We start from the raw sequence: 24,362 nt of genomic DNA, 5'->3' as shown, positions 1-24,362 counted from the left end.
TAAGCAGTCTAAACCGTAAAGCATTCTTAGAGAATGAAGCGATGTTTCACGTATTCTTAGTCACTCATGCTGTAGTCCCAACAGGACTACAAACTCCTGCATGGTACCATCAGTAGAGGTCAGTATTAGACGCTGCTTAACTAGATTATGATCACAGAATTGTGCAACTTCTTGTAGTTGAGTATAACCCAGGGAGGTGGGCACATCTCAATTCTCTAACAATGGATGTAAGCCCAAGCTACTACTGAGAAAACAGAAAATGTAAGTTCAAAGTTTTATTAAGTACACACTGGAACCTTCCACTATCTATTTGAAAGAGAGAAATAAATGTTATAAAAAGCCATTTCATTTTTTTTCAAGCTTTCTGTTTAGATTGTTTATGCCACTGTTGCCAAGGCTCGGAAGTGGCCTTAATAGAAGGGGAAAGTGAATAAATCAGATCCATCATGCCAATATTTATCTCTCTCCAGTGCTGTGAATCTTGGAACTGCCATGGACTGATCCAGCTGAGAAGGTGCTTCAATGCTCCCATGCTAATACTTCCTACTGCATGTGTCCTAGGGAAGGAAGAGCAATAAAGGTTCTTGCTGTTGACATCCTGCGTAATCCATCATTTTTTGGAGGCCTTCCCCTCCAAGGAATGAAAAGTGAAGTACAAGTCTTTCCTACATTAACATTTAGCAGAAATTAGAAAGGTCGGATGCTGCCTCAGAGGTTAAGGGGTGGCTTGCTTAAAGTGGCCAAAGCATGCTTTAGCGTTTATAGAGGAGGGTCGTTTATAAACCAAACCTCATCCAATAGTCCATGTAGCTTCATCATCTGTCAGTTATTTACTCATCATGCTGGAAAGAGAGCAGCAAATATTAAGGGCTCTCTCCACGTCCAGATGCGTAACTATACCCATTGCTTGACTCTTGAATTGGAGGTTCTGAAGATGCTAGTTGCCTACCCAGCGACTATTGCTCCTGCAGAGGATTCTCCTTCCCTGTGTCTTGTTTGGTGTGATATCTCAGCATCCATTGTTCGACGATGTGGCTGCCTTAAGAGTTGCAGGCTCTTGAATCGCTGCAGTTGCCATGCTGATGGCACCTTCCAGGCTGTGCTGTGTTTTCAACTGGAAGGAGAAAAAGACATGATAACATTCTCAAATTTGCAAGGCAGCTGAAACTTTACAGCTTTGGGGGGAAACGAATGATTAAGTTGGAACGGGTTAAGTAAAAACAGTGATCTCTTGGATCCGGTTCCATAGCTTTTTGACATGAAAACCCATCAGGAATTTTCCCAGGACTGAGCACAACACTCTTCGTCACAGTCCCTTGTACTAACATCTGGTTGTTAGTCTGGTGGTGCATTCCTAAAGCTCTTACAACTCTTTGGTAGGGCCCAGCCCTCCACTTGGGAGTAGCTAGCTTAATAAAATGAGCACATGAGAAAGATGAACAGAAGCAGGTTCATCCCAAAGGAGAGCAACAAATGCCCGCCCCTCAACACACACATGGGTCAGGGTACATTCAAGTTATTCTAGCATCTCAGGTTGAATCAGGTGTGTTAGATGGCTGCCCCACTCTCCTTAATGGTAGTGTTGGCCCTGAGTGTTATAGAATGTCAGGTGGTTCCTAGCGAAATTAAAATAAAAACCATGGTTCTTATAATGAAATGTATTTGGTTAGGAGACACACAAGTTACAGACAGACATATGGATAATAGTAATACCAAGAGTACAACAATATTGTTGAGAAGAACATGAGGGCCTGTTCACAGACCCATCCTTCATGGATAGTGCACACAGAGGTTGGGCATGACTGACCTACTAGCATCAAATAATGTCACAGACATCAGTAGCTTCGCATTTCTTTTTCCCTCTGGACTGGCAACTGATGGGCCATCTAGCAGACTTCAAGGGTTGGATTTGGCTGTGGGGCTTCCTCCTGCTAATCCCTAGTTAGTGTGTGAACTGGCTCTAAGATACAGTAGGAATCTGAGAGCAATTTCATTTTAATAAGTTAGCAATTACCGACTTTATTTTGTACAAACTATTTTAAGCCATCAATAGTTACTGTCTAATAAAAGTGGTTCCTATGTGGCAGACAGCGGAGCCATCCAGAGCAGAAGTGGCACAAGGAGGAAATGAAGACACACCGCAGAGTAAAATATTTGGAAATCAAACAACTGCGTGGTGGGGAAAATAGGTGACAGTGTAAAAAGGAGCACTTAAGGAAAACAGATAGCCATAAATCTACGGCACACTCTTGAGACAGTACTTAATAGCTGCTTACTATTGCCCTGCATAAACTATTAATGGGTTCTTTATGAATGCCAGATCGTGACAGTGGCCTGGTTCAGAAAACATGCTAAGACATGCTGCTTAACCACAAAATGGTTAAGGGAATGCCCTTAACCATTTTATGGTTAAGCAGCATGGTTTAGTGTGTTGTCTGAACCAGGAGAGGGAAAGCTTCAGTACTTTGTGATCTTTGCAATTCCTAAACATTCTAAATGACTATTCACAACAGCAGCAATTTTTCTGAAACCTTGTTGATGGGGAAGAGTCAAAGCACTGTGAATCCTAGAGGGAAACTACCAAGGTTAAGCAAATTGATATCACATAAGATGTGGAATGCACACATTACATGGACGACGAGCGGAAATCATGCCAAGGGATGTACATGCAAACGAGTGGGCGTATATTTTGGTTTGGGTTTTGCTACAAAATGAGTTCTGTTTCCCATCCCGCACACATCCTCAATGGAACGGTTCCAAATGGAATTTGGGTGGTAGCCGCTCCCCCACCTGCTTCAGGCAGACCGTCCATTGTTGTTTTGTTTTTCAAGGGCCTGCCTGGTCACCTGCTCAAACACTGGTTAAGTGCTTAATGTTTTTACACTTATAAACCTGCCCTGTGTAATTGAAAGAAGGGCAGGCTAATAATTGTTGTGGTGAGAATGAACAAACTGGAAAACATTCACTAGAAATCCACAGAGAGAGAACATGTCTCAGGATGCTAGAAAAATTACTTTATTCTTAAAAAGGCCCAATGTGTTTGTTTCAATTTTCTTTGGGCCTTCTTCAGGGTTTATACATTCAATAAATGGCAGGTAAAATTATTGCTGAAGGCTACAGATCAAATATATTATATACAAGTTGGCACTCAGGGTGTTAAAAATGGCAGAGAGATGTCAGGGATCATCCTGGGTTTACTAACTTCACAGAACAGCTCAATGAAGTGTCACCAAAATAAAAAGGCTGCCTTTCTACCAAAAAAAAAAAAAAAAAAAAAATGGCACACAAGGCAGCTTATAAATAAAACTTGATTAAAACAATAAATCAATATAATAAAACATACTAAAAACAGTAGAGGAAAGAAATCTATTTCCTCATTAAGGCCTTGTAGGGACAAAGTTGAAACTTTAAAATCACTTATTCCTTTTCTAAATGAGATCCTATCATTTTCTATGTTTAATTTTCCCACTGCCCAGAATCTCACATCCAATACATCAGAGGTCCCCAATCTTTTTGAGTAAGTGGGGACATTTGGACTGTTGTAAAAGTGTTGTGGGTGCTCTCACAAAATTAGGGTGACCATATGGAAAGGAGGACAGGGCTCCTGTATCTTCAACAGCTGTACAGAAAAGGCAATTTCAGGAGGTGTCATTTGTATGCATGCAGTACCTGTTGAAATTCCCTCTTCATTACAAAAGTTAAAGCTGCAGGAGTCCTGCCCCCTTTTGTATCTGGTCACTCTAATATAGCTTTAACTGTTGTGATGAAGAGGGAATTTCACCAGATGCTGCATGCATACAAATGACACCTGCTGGAATTCCCTTTTCTATGCAACAGTTAAAGATACAGGAGCCCTGTTCTTTCCATGTGGTCACCCTACACAAAATGGCTGCCATGAGGGGGCTTGCCCATTTATAAAATGACTGCCATAAAACATAGGCATATAACTGGTCACAAAACATTAATCTGCCAGAAGGCATATAGTGAGACTAAAACAAAACTTGCCCCAGAACTGAAGTACAAGATAGAGTTGGGGCGGGTGGGTGTTTAAGCTCCGAAACAGAAAACCACTCACGCAAATAAAGGTGGTGGTGGTGGGCATTCTTCACTTTCCAGCATGCCAGCCTCCCAGCTTAAAAATAATTTTAAAAATCTTAAGAAATAAAATAAAAATCAGGAAGGGGAGGAAGCCTGGTGGGGGAAGTGTTATTGTGCCACAGGCACCACAATGGAAACCTCAGCAATACAACATGATTTTTCTCCATAAATTGACTTACTAGTGGGGCACTCAATTTTTGTTGTTTTTCACGCTTGTCCAACACAGAATTTTTTGCATGGACACTGAATGAGCTAGACCATATTACTTATGTGTCATACGTGGCAAAGTGTCTCAACGAATACTGTTGAAATGATCCTTACATCCTGTCATTTTACCAATATATTTGCACTAAACATGGTGACCCCTAGGTGTTGTTGCTACTGGTTAAGTGTATGGATGGGTCTGTTTGTTTTCACTAAACTCATTCCTGACCCACATATCTCATATTTCTAGTTCTCTTAAAAGTGATCATGAGTTTTTCTTGACATCCAGTATTTGTTGTAAAATGTGCCAATATTTTATGCTATTCCCCTGTAAGATGTCAGTAACATGACTGAATGTTAAGCAACAGTTCAAAGTGCCAGATAGTAGCTTGTTCTGGTTTTTCATAAGATCACATCATGCTACCAGCAAGGCCTTCCCCAACTTTTAGCCACCAGTCTCTTGGGATACCCTTGTCTATAAGTTGTTCCCCATATCTGGGATTCATGCCAAAAACAGTTTTCAGAATAATAATTACGTTTTCATCTTAGAAATGTTCCACCAATGATTAAGTATTGTTGTGTACAGCCTTGCTCCAAGAAGACGGCAGTAGGGGAGTAGCTTCATGACTCTGCATAACTGACACAAGGGTCAACTAATCAAGGCTCTGAAAATCTGGGCTTTCCTGCAAACTAGTAAAACAGGTCCGTCCCCCACCCACCCCCAAGGTCACTCTAGAAGAGAAGAGGGTACGTGTGTAAAATGTGAAGAGCACATTTTCACAGTGGGTTCAATGCTGAAACTATGTAGACCTTGGAAAGGGATCAAAAGCTCTTTTCTCACATTACATTACACAAAAGAATAATATGTAGCCAATAATGGAAACCTCCTACACATGTGTTCTGTTATTTAATCCCCACAAGTTGCACTTTCATGTGTATGTGGTTTTTTTGAGGAGGGGGTGTATTCCACACCAAGGCAGTGCAAACATGTATAGCACTCCCTTTAAGAGGAGCCGGGAGGAAGGAAGCAGTGATAGATGGGCTGGGATAACTAGTTGAGGAATACTACTTGTGGCTTTAAGCTACCTAAATGGGAAGATGGCAACAGTTAGCATGTGTCTTTGTACATGCTAACACTCTGCACTGAGGCTCAAAAGGCAAATTATATAAGCACTCTTGTAAAGTGGAAAATGCTGACCACAGAAACCCTTCTTCCATATGTCAGGTTTATGTGTGTGGGTGGTGGTGGTGGTTACACAAATGCACAGGGAAAAGCTGAGCAAGTGGGAAAAGGAAATAAGAGCAAATCAATGTTTGAACCAAAGCAGATGAATGAGAATCCACATCTCCTAACACCACTAGGCCCAATGAGATTAGAAGTAGACTTGCTCAAAGAAAACCAGGATTCAATCTGATCAATGGAGGTTTTCTGGAGTAGTGCACCTCCTGCCAGTTGTGAATGATTGAGGCTTGTTTTCCTTCCAGTCCTTTGAAGCTTTTGGAAAAGAAATCTACTCCATCCTCGAGTGGCAGGAAAAGCCAGACCATGCACCCACAAAACATAACTGACGTAGAAGGCTAGAAGGGCATTTCTTTTATCGGCAGAACACACACAGAGAGCAGAATCCAACTCCAAGGAGGATGTGCATATAAATTACCTGAACTGCAATGTGAGTGCCATTAGCCATTGCTAGTACTGCCAACTGCTGGTCATGAATGGATGTTATGGGTGAATCCTTAGAGACGATTTCCCCAGAAGTGACTATCGTAACCTGAAAAATAACACATTAATACAACAGTTACATTTAAAAGAGCACTTTTGGACTATGTCCAAGTAAGGTAATTTGAGGAAATCTGTACCGGTTGTATCTTAGTCCCATCAGTGCTAATGACAGGCACAGCATTTATACCCGTTGCTGAAATCTTATCCCGGGATGGCAAAATTGCTGTGCCAGTCTGCATTACCATGGTGATATCACTGTCAAGTGCCTGCAAGTCTTCATGAGGTAGCCTGACCTGCAAAGAGCAGATGAAAAGGCATACAGGACAAATCACAGGCGACGTAAATTACTGCCCATTCGTGGGCTATGAGTATGCTTTCGTTTCAGTCATGGGGAATACAAATAACCAAGTGACAGAGAGCTGGTTCTCACAGGAGTGCTCATCATGCATGTGTGAATGGGCTACTGGAGAGAAAACCTTCATATGTCCTCCCATCACCACCTCAAATGCAATGCTTTCCCCAACTTTGTGGGGAGGGGACCACAAATTCAGTTGCCAGAAATCTTTTGTATAGTGATATCTCTGTATGAATGAGCCAGCCCCAAAGCAAGGAAGATGGAGTGAAAAACCTGAGGCCTGCATGTCCATGACCGGGAGCATCTCTTACCAAAAGCTCCCCCAAGAGATTGGAATCCATAGTACTCAAATAATTAAACTCCATGACCAAGATCTTGTATAATTCAGAAGCAAGATAAAAAGTATTCTTCAGCTTAATACTGTGCAAAACCAGGAACTACAGGTACTTTCAGATAAAACTTTTATAATGCTGTTGCACTGCCTCATACACATAATGTCAAGAAATACTTTTGTAAGCCGCCGTGAGAGCCTTTTTTGGCTGAATGGTGGCATAAAAATCCTTAAATAAATAAATAAATAAATAAATAAAATAATTTAAGGTCTTCCACTCGTAAACCACCACCCCTGCATGTTTTCCCACCACTTCTTCCATCTCTTCCTTTCCTTACCACAGAAAATCCATAAAAGAAAAAAGATGGAATTGCTGCACAATGTCTTCTTGATTGTTAATGGCAGGAGTCCTCCATCTGGAAGCACTCTACATACCAGATGGGATACTACAACGGTCATTCAACCAAATTAGTATGATTAGAAAAGTTTGGTTCATGAGAAAAATTTCAGCAACCACCTAATTCATACTAAAACCAGCAAACCCACATCCCAACAACTCAGACATCCTTCAAAGTGCATCAAAACTCTGATCCTGTAATGTGCCAGCAACTAAGTTCTTAGTATGAAGCCTAAAAATATTTTATGGGGGTATTGCAGGCAGGTATACAGATGCAAGTGTTTAGGATTGAGGCATTTTCAGGGTAGAGATTCCTTTAAGATCATGTGTCCTGAGTAACGAAACTCCAAGATGTTTACGTCTCTGTGGATTTCATCTCAACTTCTCCATACCTGCTCTGCTCCATCCTGAGATACAAGAGCCACTGGTGTAGGCATGCAATCCTCCTCTTCATCTTCCAGCTTCACAGAAACAATACACTGGCGTTTCAGTAGAGGGATATTCTTATCAACAGTGGCAGCTAGGTAAGCAAAGAAAGGAAATTCAGCGGAAGGGTCCTATTCAGTGGGAGCATTCAAGAGGCCTTGGTTGTTCCCAGCTCTCTGAAGATAAGGCAGTCCCAGCAAAAAGGAGACAAGATGGAAAGGGTTAATGACTAGGAAGCACAGGCCTGTATGACAACCAGTTGGGAAGTGACAAGGGTCTTGGGAAGCAACAAGAATCTACCAGCCCAACTGGGTTACCTACTCACCTCCCATCTGCTGCTCGTAGAGAGCCTGCTCACTCTCCTCTGTGGCCTCCACCTCCCCATGCGTGGTGCGCTTATGCATGGCCAATGTAGAGGTCTGGCGGTAGGTTTTGCCACAAGTGTTGCAGGTGTATGGCTTGCAATGTGTGTGAACCACGTGGTGTTTGTAGAGGCTGGAGTACTCTGTGAAACGTTTTCCGCAACCTGGCACCAGGCAAGCATATGGCTTCTCCCCTGGGACAGAATAAGAGGCACATACAGAGAAATATGTCTCTTGGTTCACAGCATAAAGTAAGGCTGAAATTCTAGAACACACTTTCTTGAGAGTAAGCCCCATTCAATACAGTGGGGTTTACTTCCAAGTAAATGCACACATTATTGTACTGTACGAATACTTTAAGCAGTCAGGGAGAAAATATTACAACCCAACTCCAATGGCCTCACACTACTAATTCAACACATTTTTCTTTTCTTTGATCATCTTACAAATGGGAGCTGGCTCAGCTTTCCATGTCAATTTTCAGAAGCCAGAAATGTGTCACTGGGCCAGTTTACAGAGGAGCAGCCAAGTGACACCAGCATTGTGAACTGTGAAAGAAAAGCATGCCCATGCTTACCTGTATGGATTCTCATGTGGTTCTTGTAATTGGTGGCACTAGTGAACCCTCTCCCGCAGTTAGGCTCAGGGCACATATATGGTCGCTCACCAGTGTGTGTCCGGATGTGGACTTTGCGTATATTGGAGGTGGTGAAAGAGCGGCCACAGCCTTCAAAAGGGCATGTGAAGGGCCGCTCACCTTTGATGGAGGGAACAGACAGAAGGCATCCTTAGTGAGCTGGTAAAAGCACTAAAAATTCAAGAGAGATTTCACTCTTTCCTTCAAGTGCACTAAGCTGTGTGAATGCCACATTTGTCACGTTAGACAGGACAATGGCAGCAGTCTTCTGTCTCCATTACAGCTTCTGCCTAATTTCATTAAGCCAAAGATTATAATAAACGTGAACCTAGAATTAACATGACAATATATTCCTCAAATTAGTTACAACTTCACCAGTGCCTCATTCAAAGTACTACAAGGTTGGATCAATCCTACAGCCTCCAAGAATTGAAGGCGGGGATGGGAAAACATTTGTCCTTTAGTGCCCTGGTTTAAAAACTGAGTAGTGGGCCACATCCAGAGACATGTTGACATTTTCACATGGACATCAGCACACATGCTTTCCCTCAGCACTACCATAGTTGGGATTTTCACAGAGCAAATCTAAGGAGGAAGCAATTTCTGAAAACGGACCAGAGGAAAATGTCCTCATTCCCCATGTTGCTTCCTGAAATCCCACCCTGGGCTAATGTGCCCAGTCCCAATACAAAATTAATAGGAGCAGTAGTTGGAAAGACCGGGTGGAGAGAAGCTTGGATTATTTTACAAAGAAAAATGTTTGGCACACTTATACATAGAATAAGAGATTATCCTAAGAGATGGGTGGCTCCTGTTCATAATTGTCTACATTTCAGGCTTTTGTATTCTGCACTCATATCATGGGTAAGCCTCAGCCTTGTGCTGGCAGTTAAATGAGACTGTCACAATGGGTTGGATCCTGTCTTAACCATGCTTTGAGTAGACCCATTGAAATCCCTGGGACTTAAGTTATGACTAATTTATTCCACTGATTTCAGTGGGTCTCCCTGAAGCATGGCTAAGTCTGGATCCAACCCAGTGCCTTTTTTAATTAAATGCATTCCTTTGTTACCAGCTTGATGAGATAGAAACTGTCTCCTGGTATGGACAAAATTACATTCTAATTCTCCTGGCAGAAGCCTTCCACACTGTCCTAGGAACCTATTCCCTGACTTCCCCTTCTTTGCTAAATCTGCCTTTGTCAAAACTCTAAGCCATGCTGAAAGTCAAATACCGTGCTAAACGGTATGAAAATAAAATATATTTATATACATTTGCACAATTTATTATGGAATATGGAATTCTTTGGTACAGAAGCTGGACTTTACACATGCCTACATCTTTTGGCTCTCTTTTAACTATTTGGTCTTGGATGGGGGGTTTTCTTGATAGATTTCAGTTTATATCTTGCCCCAAATTAAAATAAGCGGCCCTGCAGGACAGACCAGTATGTGTCCGAATATGTTTCTGCAGGTCTCCAGAGGTCTTGAAGGCTTTGGTGCATAAGTCTTCTGGGCACTTGTATGGCTTCTCACCCGTGTGAGTTCTCACATGGCTCTTTAGGCTGTATCCTGTAAAGGAAAAGTTTGTGCAAGGTTAGCATCATCACAAGATAGTGAATACAGCACAGCGAGACAAGACATTTCCCAAAATGTAGCATGTAGGAAGCTCTGAGGGTGGAAAGGCTTGGGCCATCAGGAATTGTACCTTTAGCTTGCACTTAGTTCTATTTCATCAGGCAATCGGGGTCAATAATCTTTAGCTTACTACACCTGGATCTTCACTGTCACACCTGCATAACTCTACTACAGCAATAAAATTTGTCACTCTTGATGTTTTATGTAGTGTCACAGCAAATGGCATACAAGTGTTACCTGTTGCAAAGGTTTTCCCACAGCTTGAGAAGTCACATCTATAAGGACGATCACCTGTATGAACACGTTCATGCACCTGCAGGGAAACAAAGATGAGCTGAATGGGGCATTTCCAATTTAGAATCTAGCGGGAAAGAGGCTTACACCCAGACTCTCCCTTACTTCATTGTATCAGATGCTGTCTCTCCAGTATTATTCTGATAGAATGTTTTTAAATTGACCAGAATTCCCCACTACATTTGAATTTGACGGGACTCCGGTTAGTTCAACTTCAAAACAAGCCAGCATGAAATCATGGTTTATGATCCTGGCATGCTCACTAATCATATTTCCCCAAATTTTGACATAACTCGGAACTCTAATTAGTTTTAAAATGATGTGATATGCCGGGTGTGTGTGTGTTCTAGCTATGTTCCCACCTTGCTGTTCACTTTGGTTGTTTTTTTTTAAAAAAACCAAAATTTTATATAGACAAAAAGATTCAAATTGAAATACTGTAAATATGATAAACTAATAGAGTGATGTCTTTCTGCTTGCTTCTAACAGCAGCAGCATTTCTTTGCTGATAGGAAGGCCAATAGCAATTCTTCACCAAAATCTGTATAGGTCTGCCTAAGCTCCCGCCTTCCTCTCTCCCCTCTGAAGACAGGAGCTAGCTCTCAACATTATCAGAGGCACTGCACGGTCACCTCTCTCTTCTGCAGGATTCAAGATTTCCTGGTAGTGTCACTTCAGAAACCGTAGTCTTCTAAATGACAACATTAAAAGCTTAGGAGGCATGACAGGTTACCTTCAAATGGTGGGATGTGGTAAAGAGGCGGCTACACCCACTGTATTCGCAACGATAAATTCTATCAGGAACCTTTGGTCCCTTCCCATTGCTCTTCACTTCCTCCTCCTGGAATCCCTGCGAGGCAACATAAAAGAGGTCAAACTTGAAGGACCCCCTGCAACTGACCATGCCACCTCACTAAAGATATATGTATGTGGACACACCCACACACCATATTAATAATGGGTTTTATTCTTGAATTTTATTCTTTTATTATGTATGATCTGTTTGCGATTATATGTAGTATTTTCATATTGTTGTTCCTTCATAGTTTATCTATTTTGTACGTGAATGGCCTATGGCCTGAGCATTAATAAATTACTACTACCTGGTATATCATGCCTCAAAGCAGAATTTGTGTGAGGAGTAACGATGTAAGAGAAATTCATGATGGAATTAAATGAGTTTGGATTTCTATGAATCCGACCAATGGATTCTGCAATGGACCAGCTCCTCCTGAGTCGCATGGATTCTGCAGACTTGCGGACTAGTTTTGTAGGGATTTGCATGTTTTTGGGGCAGGGGGTTACACATTTTCACAAGTGCAGATGGAACAGATTTTACAAAATCTGTACAACTCTAGTCAGGTGTCCTCAGTAATTTGTTTTAAACTATCTTGAGGTATAAATGTGTTAAATAAGTTCCATACTTAATTTGATCATTTCTATAGCAATAACAATGTACTAAGTGATTTACTACCTTTGCGTTGCTCAGTTTAAGAACCACATGAGGTAGGTCACTGTTAAAATTACTTTATAGATGGGAAGCTAAGCACGGTGGCAATGATTCACCTAAAGCCACTTTTAATAGGTGGTAAAGTGCAGGGTACGCCTAAGTCCCCCAGGTCCAAGACCTTATGCACTAGTCCGCTACAGAGTTCACATTGGCAGGTAACCATAGTTCTCTGTTCCTTTGTTTACTCATTCATAAAGCAAGTCACAGCGAACTCATCCCCATTATCCAAGAGCTTTGATGTTTCACCTTCTGTGTGAAGAAACATTAAACTCCTCCAATTAAATGCATTAAATGCAAAGTGCTACTTTGATTAGTATATCCTGTATCCAAAGTTTCATTGGAATATCACACATGGAATCATGTCCAAGCCTTACAAAGTGCAATGGGTCTCTTGTCCACATCAAAGCATTCTGTGAAAGGCAAATGAATTCTTGCAAGCTTAATAATCAACTTTGTAATCATGCTAATAATGGATTTTATTTTCAGGAAGAATTGGCAAGTCCCAGAACATTTGAAGCCAAAGCAACATACTGGAAGAAGACTTGAAGAGGGAAAGCAAATAGATAAACTAACGAAGTCCAGCAATTAGGATATCAGCTGGGACTTTTGTTCAAATATATGCTCAGGAGTAGATTCACTTCTCAGCTAAATTAACAGTGGCTACCTCAAAGAGAAAAGATGGGGTTATTCCTAAGGTAGGGCATAATATAAAAAAGAACTATGATGTTTACAAGAACAACATGGTGAAGAAAGATTAGATATTAGAATACTAATGGCAAATAAAGCTCCTGTCTTGGCATGCATAATCCCAGAACCTACTGGGAATGTAATATTATGAAGTACAAACCTCTGAAAGAACATTGCAGTGATCATTGGCCTGAAAGTGACAGATGCTTGCTGTTCCTTCTTCTTCCTCAGAGACCTGCAAGGCAGATTCTTAGTATGTTCAACAAACCACTTGTACAGGAGAGACTTAATAATTAGCCAAAGCGAGGTCATCTATGCAAGTGGCAAGCAAGTGGCAAGCATCCTTTTGTAAATTGCCAATTGATACAAGTGTGCAATACAGAGCAGCACCAGAAGAGCTAGAAGGGGTTGACTTAATTCATGGTTATACTAGCAATTATGTCCATACTTCTGACATACAGTGGAAATAGGCCACATTTTGTGTATACTAACATTGTGAAGATGCAGCCAATTGTTGAAAACTAGTGAGTCAAGATGCAATCCTATGCATCTTCGGGTGGAAAGAAGTCCTACCATTCCCAGCATGCTCCAATAAGCATGGCTAGCTGGAGGGATGCTGGGAGTTGTAGGACTTATTTCCGTCTAAACATGCATAGGACAGTGCCCTAAGAGACTGAACCATGAACCTGGAAATCTGTGATTCACACCTTACCTCTTTGCCATGGATGTATTAGGTAGCCTTAGGGACGCTATTCTCTCTCAGCCTCAACCTTCCTGCCTCACCATCAGCAATCTTTGAGCTACTGTTCAGTTGGAACAATTCAGTTCTAAAGAACCTACAGTTCTGACCCACTACCACAATACAGGCTGTATTAAGTTAAACACAAATAAAGGATTACTGGCATGTATGTGAAGCACTTTGCACACTTTTGAATGACTATATACTGTAAATGCTATGTATTATATACAATCAATAGATGGGGTGGCCAAAGCAATTAAAATGGCAGATCATATTAGACTTAGAAGGCACGCTTGCCACTTTGGCCATGTTGGAATACATGGAAGTGTTATAGGTTTGAGTCTTCATAATAGTCTGACTTAGTCCCTTCTCAGGCAACTAATGGCCTACTCAGTGGCCACTCCTTACCTGCTGAGGGAACTGCCTGCCGAGGGAGGCTAGGTTGGCCCCATCTCTTTTATCCTTCCAATTGTATACATGCAGGCCTTTGGCATATAAGCTTGCCTGTGGCTGAAATGTGTGCGTGGTAATTAGATGGTGATGTTTACTTCTTTGTTGTGTTTTTAATTTATCTGTTTTATGTTATGTTTTAATTAAAATTTTATTTTTAATCTGGATTTTGTTAGCTGACTTGATTTTTTTTTTTGGCAGAAAGATAGGATATTAATTAAATAAATACATAAATGTATCCGCATGATAATTTATATTGGAATATATGAGATACTAAGCAACAGTAATACTATTAATTATCAGGAGATTACAGGTGGTGTGTTCTGCCAAATAGTAAGAGCATTCTTGTTCAGACAACCTTCTAAAAGCACCTGAAAAGATGGGGGCACAGCCACTAGCTGAGTGAGAGAGAAGGAAACGTAAGTGGGAAACTAATTGCAAAGAAAGTCTGTGGACCATTACACACTAGCACTATGCCTGGTCATGGTAGATCTTATCAGCTGAACTGCAAGTCAGTTCAGTGTAATTCAGTATAAATACTGTTGTTTTATACTTCGAATGTTTTTAATTTTTGTGAACCACCCAGAGAGCTCCGGCTATTGGGTGGTATAGAAATGCAATAAATAAATAAATAAGAGACTGAAGTAGGAAACCATGTCAGATAAATAGGATGAGTCCTAAGAAGTTACAGCAGATATACTAACTATCCTGTATCTAATAATGTAGTTCAGCCACTTCTCAGGTTGTCTAGAACTACCTTGATAGATCAGCATAGAGTGAATATAAATTTCTACCAGACAGAAAATACATGGAGAACATAGATGTATGTAGTTGTACTACACTACAGTCCAAAGATGTAGTTGTTTCCTGCTACCTCTCCTTTCTGAACTGTTATTGGATGGATTAAAGTTGTGGTTCCCTCCTCAAATGTAAAGTAAGACACAAAAACAACTAATCCAAATGAAAAGAGCATACTGTTTCTCATAGTGCTGATGCAGTACAGTGTATAATAACCACAAATATTATGTAGTTTGAAAAGCTCCATGCTTTGAGCCAGAAGCACCCTGGGTGTATCACCTGAGGGACCCGAGAAAAAAGGTGTGCCCATCACTAGAGAGAGTCCAGGAAATCCACATAATATCCATATCGCTTGGCTTTATGTCACTCCCACAGTGTACCTATATCATTTCCATCCTACTTTTAGAGTTCTTACACTAGCATCAAGAAGTGTGATTATTTTAATCTCACTATAGTTTAGAATTCCCCACAAAAGGAGCAGAATATTGTCACCTTGCTGGCATAATCCTTGAGGACAGAAATGGTATCAAGGTCAAAGGTTTCATCTTTCTCCCCGATGGCCAATTCCTCCAGTCCCACATCTGCTTGCACTGCCAGGATGGTGCTGCCCATTGGCATGGAAAGAGGACGATGTATGAAAGCTGTGGATCCATCTTCCAGCTGGATGGCTTCCAAGGTGTTGGGGTCATAACCCTCTGGAGTGGACCACAAACACTGTAGTAGCACATGTCAGCTCTAATTGCTACTTATCTACCTCTTGATCATTTAGCGCTGGTAAAAGATGAAGAGTTAATAGCATCAATGGCAAAATCTTAACTGCAGTTCAAAATTCAATCTTTGTACACCAACTCTATTTGTAGCTAAAGACTGCAACATGAAACACATTCCACAATCAAAGGAGTTGAGTTGGGAATCATAGGCCACACTCCCAATCTTCAACCTTCTCCTCATCCCCCACAGATGGCGAGATGCTAGCACTACCAATCAGAAGGCATTGTGCACCAATTCCATTTTTTTCCTTAATGGATTTTCTGCAGTAAGGAAAAATTGTGGGGGAAACGCAGGAAGGCTATGACTGGAAGACATCATTGTCTGAATCCCCCCTGAAAATCTGTGGATAAGGCAGGGAAGTTGATCCATGATAAACAGATTGCCTCTTTACCATGACATCCAAACCAGGAAACTGTGGTTTTCAATGCTCCCTTCAACCAGGATTAATCAAGACATAGGCAAAGAGGATGCACTTGAGCTTCTCACTCATTCCCATCCTTCAGCTCATGGTTTGACTATGATACCAGGTGACGCACCTTTCCAATGACTAACACTGGATTATTTTATGTCCCTGTATTTTATTGACTTATAAACTTGCCTTGAGCATAGAAGAAGTGGGGTAAAATAATAAAAATATGTAACTATTCTAAGCCAAGGAGCCGTAGCATTAAAAAAAAAAAAAAAAGCAACATGCACACACAGTCATAGCTATTATCACATTCCTTAGAGGACCAGTTAAGAATTATTTTACACTGGAAGGAAGATTCAAAAACTGATAGCTACCTTTGGGAGCATGATGTATAAAAGCCATGGTGCCATCTTCCAATGCTACTGGCTGACCGTCTTCAAATGTGATAGACCCTTTAAAACAAATCAGAACACACACAGTTAACCTCACATAATGTCAGTTCTCTCAGTTTCTTATGCAACATAAAGCAAACAAAGCTAACTTAGCAAGAACTGAGAGTTCTCGTCACGGCTTGTTCACAAATTAAGAGCCCTTCCTCTTTAGGCCTTGAAGAGTAGCCATTCCATCTCAGTTCAAAGAAAGTTAGAACATATATTTTAACTGTACAGTATGTGAATACAGAAATGCAGCTTACAATTACAGCCAGTCTACACAGTCAGAATAAGGTAGTAAAAACATGGACTATACCTGACAGAATGTCTCTCCCAATATGAACCTACTCGTACACTATGATCATCACCTGAGGTGCTCATCTAAGTGCCTCCTCCGAGAGAGGCTTGGAGAATGGCAACGAGAGGGCCTTCTTAGTGGTGGCCCCCCCACTGTGGAATGTTCTCCCCAGTGAGGTTCACCTGGCCCCAACATTGTCATCTTTTGGGCACCAGGTTAAAACATTCCTCTGCTACTAGGCATTAACAGCATAAGATAAAGATATCAATAGGTTCTGGGACTTTATTGTTGATTGTTTTTATATATTTTTGTATGTAAGTGTTTTAATATTATGTTCTTATATTGTATTTTTATGGTTTTAATCTTTGTAAACCACACAGAGAGCTTTCACTATTGGGCAGAATAGAAATGTAATAAATGAAAAGAAATGAATTAACTGGGAAGTGATGGTCTTAAGTGCTTCTCCCCTTGCAAAGCTACTTACAAACATGTGGTAAACTAGGGAGAGGACTCTTTCCAACTGCTGTGCTATTTAATTACTGTATGTTTTAGTTTTACATTGAGGGGGTGGAGTGGGGGGCATTAAAAGAAAATAGAATGGGACTTGCAATCAGAAGTAGTAGTATAGTCCAAAATTTTACCAGCTCAAGTCTACATACTCATTCTGCCTAATAATGTGTAACACGGTTCTCAGATATTATTCATGCTCTTTAAGTTGAGCTGCATATTTTATCAGTCTAACAGCCCAATCCTGTCTATTCAGAATTAAGTCCAACAGAAATAAATAGTATTTATTAAGTGTGACTAGGACTGCAACCTAAAGCAGATATATGGCAATAAGTCCCATTGAAATTCATGGGATATTTCTAAGTAAACACAAATAGGTCTGTACATGCTGCAACAGGTTATACCAGAAATATGATTTTTGCATGGGCAAAAATAGATGCAAAATAGATGCAATTAGGCAAATTTACTCATGACTAGTCCACTGACTTCAGCAACTCTTATCTGTTCTGTATGAGAGTGACTATCCTGGGTGATTTGCAAACCTGCATACAACTTCTACTCAAAATATGCACCTGGTAATCGGACGTACACTAGTCTTTAAGGCCTGCACTATATGCCTCTACAGCTACTTGATGCAAATGTTAGCAGGAGACACACACAGAGAGAACATTGGGGAGAAACCAATCATGCAGTTTACAGTCAGTTCAAGCCTACAGTAGGCCTACCAGTAATTTCTCCTCACCTTTCTGCAACGTTACTTGTTGGACAAAAGCTGTGGATCCATCTTCAAGTTCAATCACTTGTCCTTCAATTAACTTCTCTTCTGAAACAAATGAAAATAAAATTAGTTATAACCTTGAAAAGACTTCCAGGTCAGTGGGATTAAGCACTTTCCTCCACATGCATAAAATTGCATTAGCCACCTCTCTTCCATAAACTAAGGAAATAACTTGAACAAGAAAAAAACAAACATCACTTTATTTTTTTTTTTAAGCTCGGAACTCTCCTGCCAGACACTTTTGTAGCCAATTATATCGGTGTTTTTAACAAGATCTTGTAATGGCTTGAACAAAGAAGTGAAAGTTCTGTTTTTCCTGATGTGGTTCAAAAATATTCTTAGAAACACGCTGTAACTCCTGAACCAGAGTATCCTTTACAACCGAGGCAGCCTTAAAAGCAGCACATTTAGATTACTCTCACTTCTCATAGTATACTTCAAACTGCAACATTATATTGCAAACATTGGTTTGTTTGTTGCAGCAGCTGTTGGCTCAAAGCCTTGTGATCAACTAACAGGCACAGACCACTTTCTACTTTTCTTCTTTCTAGCCCCACACAGCTCCATGTTTTAGCACAGCCTTTCCCAAGTTGGTGCCCTCCAGATCTGTTGGACCGCAGCTCCCATAACTCCTGGGATTATTGGAGTTGCAATCTAATAGGCCTGGAGGGCACCAGATTGGGGAAGGCTGTTTTAGCAGTATCACAGCTTCAAAATAGTGCACATTTTAAATGCCATTAAGCAAACAAAGGATTCTACATTCCTCTAATAACTACAAAAAAGGGCCTTTCTGTAGATTTTGAACTCCACTGAGACATTCCTTCAAGTGGAATGCCACAATGCAGGCCTGATGCAGACACATATCTGGACAACAGCAGCTTTCATGTGACATCAGTTCTGCACACAGTCTTGACCAAGCAAAATCCTGATTCACATTACTTTTACACACACACACACACACACACACACTCCTTTGAGGAGGAACAGCACAAATTGGGGAGCCGCAATGATTCTACCAGGTGAAACACCTGTGTCAGATGTTACTTTACATTAGGTGTAGGCAATATCCAGAGGGCCACAGGCAAACTGTGGCCCTCTGGATATTGTTAGACTCTGACACCTAACATCCCTGACCACAGACCATGCTGGCTCGTGCTGACAGGAGCTGAGGTCCATCAACATCTGGAAGGCCCTATGCTGTCCACACCTCCTTTAGGTGAATGGTGGAGGGAAGGGTAGGCTTCTGGGCCACCAGCTGCTCAGATAATTGCCTGAACCTTGCCTTGCCCTCTAAAACAGGGTTCCCCAACCTCATGCATTCAAGATGTCTTGGACTTCAACTCCCATCAGCCCTACATAGCAGAGCCAATGGTGAGGAATGCTGGGAGTTGTGGTCCAAAAGATCTAGAAGGCAAAAGGTTGGGGAAGGTTGCTCTAAAATACACTTGGTAAGGAAAGCAGCCAGGCTCAGTTGTGCCATCTTTCCCCCAAAAAATATGGGACTTGATTTATGTGGGATTTGCCTGCAGACCTTTAGCAGCAAGATACTAACTTCTAGTTGAGTATGTATCAATTCCTATTGACAAATTTGCCTTTAACTCAAAAATAAGCCATACTACTTAGCTAGTGACCTGGTAAGAAAAATAGAAATTAAAATTTAAACAGCTGCAACTAAAGGACTCTGAATAAATGAGAGACACATGACAATGACAGAAATCAGATCTCCATTATCTCCAGAGAACTGCCACCTTAACACCTACTTCTGACTAGAAGATAAATTTCATTTAAATAATTCCCTGAATTCTCTTAAACTGAATGCTGCATGTCCAGTGATTTGTTTTGCAAAATTCCCACCCTATGCAAGAGAAAATAGCCTTAACTCTACTCTATTTTTACATGGCTAATTTCTTTTTTTAAAAAAATAAAACATATGCACAATTTGTCCAGTAGAAACTGAACAAATAAAATATTTTAACCTATGTTATACATCCTATTATGCTCTCACATGTGTGCAATGCTTTGAGAGTAAGATCTCTGATTTGTCCCAGTTTCACTGACTACATGAAGACAGGCTACTACTGCCGCACAGTGACTCACCACTGCCATCTTCCTGAACATAGGCTGTTGTCCCATCAGAAAGGGTCACTGCCGGCAGACCCAAGCTCTCCATTCTGCTCTGATGGTGTCTCCTTAGACATGTATTCAGCATGAAAGGCTTCGCTCTGTGATAGAACTAAAATATAAATTGCAAACTGCATATCTCATTTCTTCTATACAATTTCTCCAACTTTAGCGATAAGTAGATATAAAAAGAGTAAACACAAATAAGTACACAACTGGCTCATAACCAGTAAGAGTCTTTCCTCCTCCCCATTTGAGCAAAGTTTATATTTGCTGGGGAGGCTTTATATTAAGCCTCCCCAGCAAAAGAGCTATGATCATTGGACAAAAGATGGCAAAAACAAGCTCTTCTCCCACAGGTGCCCAGCTCACCTTCGTTGGATCTTGAATGGTTCCATGCTTCTGTGCAAGTAAGGAACTTTCACACTAGCAAATCAGCAACTCCAAAGGTGGAGAATGAGAACGAAAAGGCAGGTTGTCCCAGACCTACTCCGAGCATGCTTTTAAACCTGAAGAGAGAAGAGTCCAAAGCTTGAATTCTGCACACACTTTGATTATTCTATTAAGACAAGTGGCGTTATTTCTACAACACAGATTAGAGCCACACAGAGACCTAAAGTCAAACTTAGCTTTGAGGATGAATTCAAGTTTTCAGAGAGTTGCAGCTGACCCTGCACAATAATAATTCAGTCTTAGATGGTACAGATCTGTTGTACTGATGCTAAAGGAGAAGGGTTGCTTAAAATTCCTTTTCCTGCTAGCAACAGCCCACTCTACCACCTTCCAAAAGCCATGAACATGCTACTTCTATGTCAAGTCTTGACATTTTTTCTTTTTTCACAAACAGAACTTTTGTTTTTAGTAATAACATAAAAGTAAAAAAGAAAATCAGATAAAAGAAAGCAGACTACACTGTGGTGGTATCATAGTTCTTTCTTTTGGGAGATACAAGAAATGAAAAAAACTGCATATTATTAAATGTGTCAGAACTTCCTTGATTCTCATAGCTAGCAGGTAAGTACACAATCACATCTCCATACTTTGGTTATCAAATCTCTGTATGCAGGAAAGATATGATACTTCCACTTACAGGCCATGTTATTTTGGCTGCAAAGAGGAAACTAAAATGCAAATCCCTATATCGACATGTCAGGGATTTCCCCCAATAGCTGTTGCTCAGAGCGCTTTTCCTTGGACAGTGTTCACAGGTCCCCTAGTACTGGATCCTATCATCTGCTGCTGCAAGATCAAGCTGAAAATACATGGGGTCCACATGATAACAAAACTCTAGTAATGAGAACTGCCTGGACATTGTTCCTTTACTTTAGTGAAGATGAATAAATCCTTGAAAAGACACTTCTTTCACACTGCAAGATTATTCATCCGAGTTGATTAGTAGGGTACTTATCCAGACATAGATAATCCAGAAATATCTAGGAATCCTTTAATCTGGCACAATCGCAAAACTCAGAGCAATGACAATATATGTGAGATACACCGGTTTGTTTTTATATACAGAACTGTAAAATTTGGGACATCAATAGGCAGCTAAGGTGTTGAATGTAAGTATAAGTGAGAGACTTGAGGCCATCTCCCTCTTAAACTGGCATTTATATTTCATGAAACAACAATCTGTATGCATGCAAGTCTCCAACAGATTTAGTTGGTGAAAAAGGCAGGCAATCATTGCAAATCTAAGGGCTCTGTGGGTTGCTCTCTTCAAAACTACAGATGTTTCTTTTAGTTAAAAAGTACAGGGGTGGAGATAGGTGGCAACCTTATATGAATGGGAGCAAGTGTGGTGTAGTGGCTAAGGTGTTGGACTGGGAGTCGGGAGATCCGGGTTCTAGTCCCCACTCAGCCATGGAAACCCACTGGGTGACTTTGGGCCAGTCACAGACTCTCAGCCCAACCTACCTCACAGGGTTGTTGTTGTGAGGATAACATGGAGAGGAGGAGGATTATGTACATGGCCTTGGGTTCCTTGGAGGAAAAAAGGCGGGATATAAATGTAATAAATAATAAATAAATATGAACGCTATCTTATACCATCACACCATTGGTCCATCTAGCCCTGTTTTTCTATTCTAATTCCTGGCAGCTCTCCTAGGTCTTGGGCAAGAGCACTACCAATTTGAGAGCCTTTTAGTATAGATGGCAGAGACTGGCTGAGTTCAGACGACACGCTAATCAAGGGTTGTTTCCCATTCTGTTCCCATTAGCGCCCCCCCCCCCCATTGATTAGCGTGTCGTCTGAACTCAGCCACTGAATCCTCTGCATGCAAGAGTGGATGCTGTGGTGTAGAAGCCAAGGAATAGAGCTGCAGCAACAGATGTTGTGGAAGTGAATACTGTGAAGTGTAGACTGTCTGAAGTTCAGCCAATCATCTGGATAATCACTGGGCTAAACATGTCAGGCACTTCATAGAACCAGAGTTCTGAAGTACTGAACTTGCATTGAAGAAAGAACTACTTGGATGACTGGGTCTGCCATATGAGAAAAAAATGGGTACTGGATAAGGGGACTGGGAGGCATGACTGGGAGGCATGAGGCTGAACTCACGGAAGCAATTAAGATGCAAAGAGTCCAGGGGGAAGAAAGCACTAAGTTATGCCATTTCAGGAATAAAGGTGCAAATAGATGCAGGGTTTTCACCTCCCAGGGTTTCCCCTAACATTTTCTAAAGCAGAAGGGAAGCAGGATGTTACTTAATTTAGAACAGGGGTAAGCAATTTGGTATCGCCAGATGTTTTAGACTACAATCTCCATAATCCCTGACCATTAGCCATACCGGTTGGAATTTATGGGAGTTGTAGTCCAAAAACATGTGGAGGGCAAGAAGTCGCTTACCCCACATTTAGAGCTTAAGACACTGTTTTAGACTGAGTCAGACATTAGTCTTTCTGGCTTAGTACTGTTTATGCTGATTTGCAGTGGCTCTCCAGGGAAGAGTCAAAGCCCTTTCCCATGTCATAGAACCATAGAATTGTGGAGTTGGAAGGAACCACATCTACTCCACCAAACTTGTATTTTCTTTCCTTTTCATATATAGAGCACGCTAAACACCACATTAATTTGTACTCCCTCTCCCTTTTCTTATCAACAAGAATGGAATTGTATTTCTTAACAATACAATCAAATCAACCATATTTGAGATTCAAGTTTTAATTTTTTAGAATAGTTTTGGGAGAGACAAGGGGAATGATAGAATGAATTTGGGAGGAAATTTTGAATATAAAGGGAGATTTTGAATTAGTAGCAATGAGGAGTTATTGAAGGTATGTGACACTGACTGTGGATGAAGGTACAACAACCTGAACCCAAGTTGGACAGTTAGCATTTGAAGCCCAGGGGCACAACTGGGACTTCATTTAGATAAGGGAGGCTGGATTGGAGGGCTTTTGTAAGAGGGCTTTTGCAAGAGCACCCCGAAGGGCAAGAAAGTAATGAGATATTCCATATTCACCTCCTAAAAACATATCTTTTTAAACAAACCTTCCCTGGACTGTAATTTATTCTGATTTTATGTGTTTTAAAAGTTTTAATCTGGATTTTATGGTTTTAGTTGTAAACTGCCCAGAGAGCTTAGGCTGTTGAGCAGTATTAATATATAATAAATAATAATAATAATAATAATAATAATAATAATAATAATGCATCTGCCAGTTTTTTTCTGGCAGTAGTCATGTAGTCAGAGCTGCACGACAGGCAGAATTCAACCGTGAAACCTTTCCCTACCATACCAGTGCCCTGATGGGAAAAGGTTAGACTGCTTCATTTCTGCTTGCAATGCAGATATGATTGGGACAAAGGAGCCCTGACAGAAAAGAGTTAGCAGTCCAGGTAGCCAGTCATCTCTCCTCCCCCAGCTTCCAGCTGAAACATTTCCTTGTGCTTTTAACAGATCACAGCAGGCAGAAACTCAACAGGTGCAGCTTCCAATCACTGCCGGGAACAGCTTTGTTCGAATTTCTGCCTGCCTTTCTGTTAAAGTAGGGGAAAGCGTGAATCCAACCTCTTGGGCAGGGACTTGAGATGAAAGGAAAAGATCCGAGAAAGGACACAAAACAGAGCGATGGTACATCGCGGAAAGGGGAGAGGAAGCTTTGAGATGTCGGAAGGGGCGATTGAGGCGGGGGTGGGGGGCTCCTGGCAGAAGGGAGCTGGGGGACGCTCGCTCGCTGAGTACAAAGACCGGGGACTGGGCCAGAGCGTGTCGGCGGAGATGGGAAATCCCCCTGGCGAGACGGGGTTGCGAATCTCCCCTCATCCCCGCCTCCCTGTCGGCACCGACCTGTGGAGGGCCGAGTCCGCCGCCTGACCGCCATGCACCAGGCCTCATTCACAGCGACCTGCCCCGCAACCTGTATGACGAGCCCCGTATCCAGCACCCTCGTC

The 24,362-nt window shown here is 41.3% G+C and overlaps 1 protein-coding gene across 2 annotated transcripts; it reads right to left on the bottom strand.

Moving 5' to 3' along the window:
* Nucleotides 1-260: 260 nt before the first annotated feature.
* ZNF76 (zinc finger protein 76) lies at nucleotides 261-24,362 on the bottom strand. Of its 2 annotated transcripts, XM_063141520.1 has the most exons (16): nucleotides 24,259-24,362; nucleotides 20,336-20,472; nucleotides 19,940-20,075; nucleotides 17,807-17,887; nucleotides 16,203-16,280; nucleotides 15,141-15,343; nucleotides 12,822-12,896; nucleotides 11,198-11,314; nucleotides 10,408-10,483; nucleotides 9,979-10,104; nucleotides 8,474-8,653; nucleotides 7,860-8,090; nucleotides 7,501-7,628; nucleotides 6,163-6,318; nucleotides 5,961-6,074; nucleotides 261-1,114 (listed from the first exon to the last, which is right to left on the bottom strand). In XM_063141520.1, exons 3-16 carry the CDS (start codon nucleotides 20,049-20,051, stop codon nucleotides 1,010-1,012), a joined length of 1,782 nt encoding a protein of 593 aa, XP_062997590.1. In that variant the 5' UTR covers nucleotides 20,052-20,075; nucleotides 20,336-20,472; nucleotides 24,259-24,362; the 3' UTR covers nucleotides 261-1,009. The 2 variants fall into 2 exon arrangements, with proteins under 2 accessions (XP_062997590.1, XP_062997599.1); XM_063141529.1 differs by lacking the exon at nucleotides 6,163-6,318.

This window comes from Elgaria multicarinata, chromosome 1, assembly GCF_023053635.1.
Source record: "Elgaria multicarinata webbii isolate HBS135686 ecotype San Diego chromosome 1, rElgMul1.1.pri, whole genome shotgun sequence".
NCBI classification, from domain to species: Eukaryota; Metazoa; Chordata; class Lepidosauria; order Squamata; family Anguidae; genus Elgaria; species Elgaria multicarinata.
This window is presented reverse-complemented; position numbering and strand designations above follow the sequence as displayed.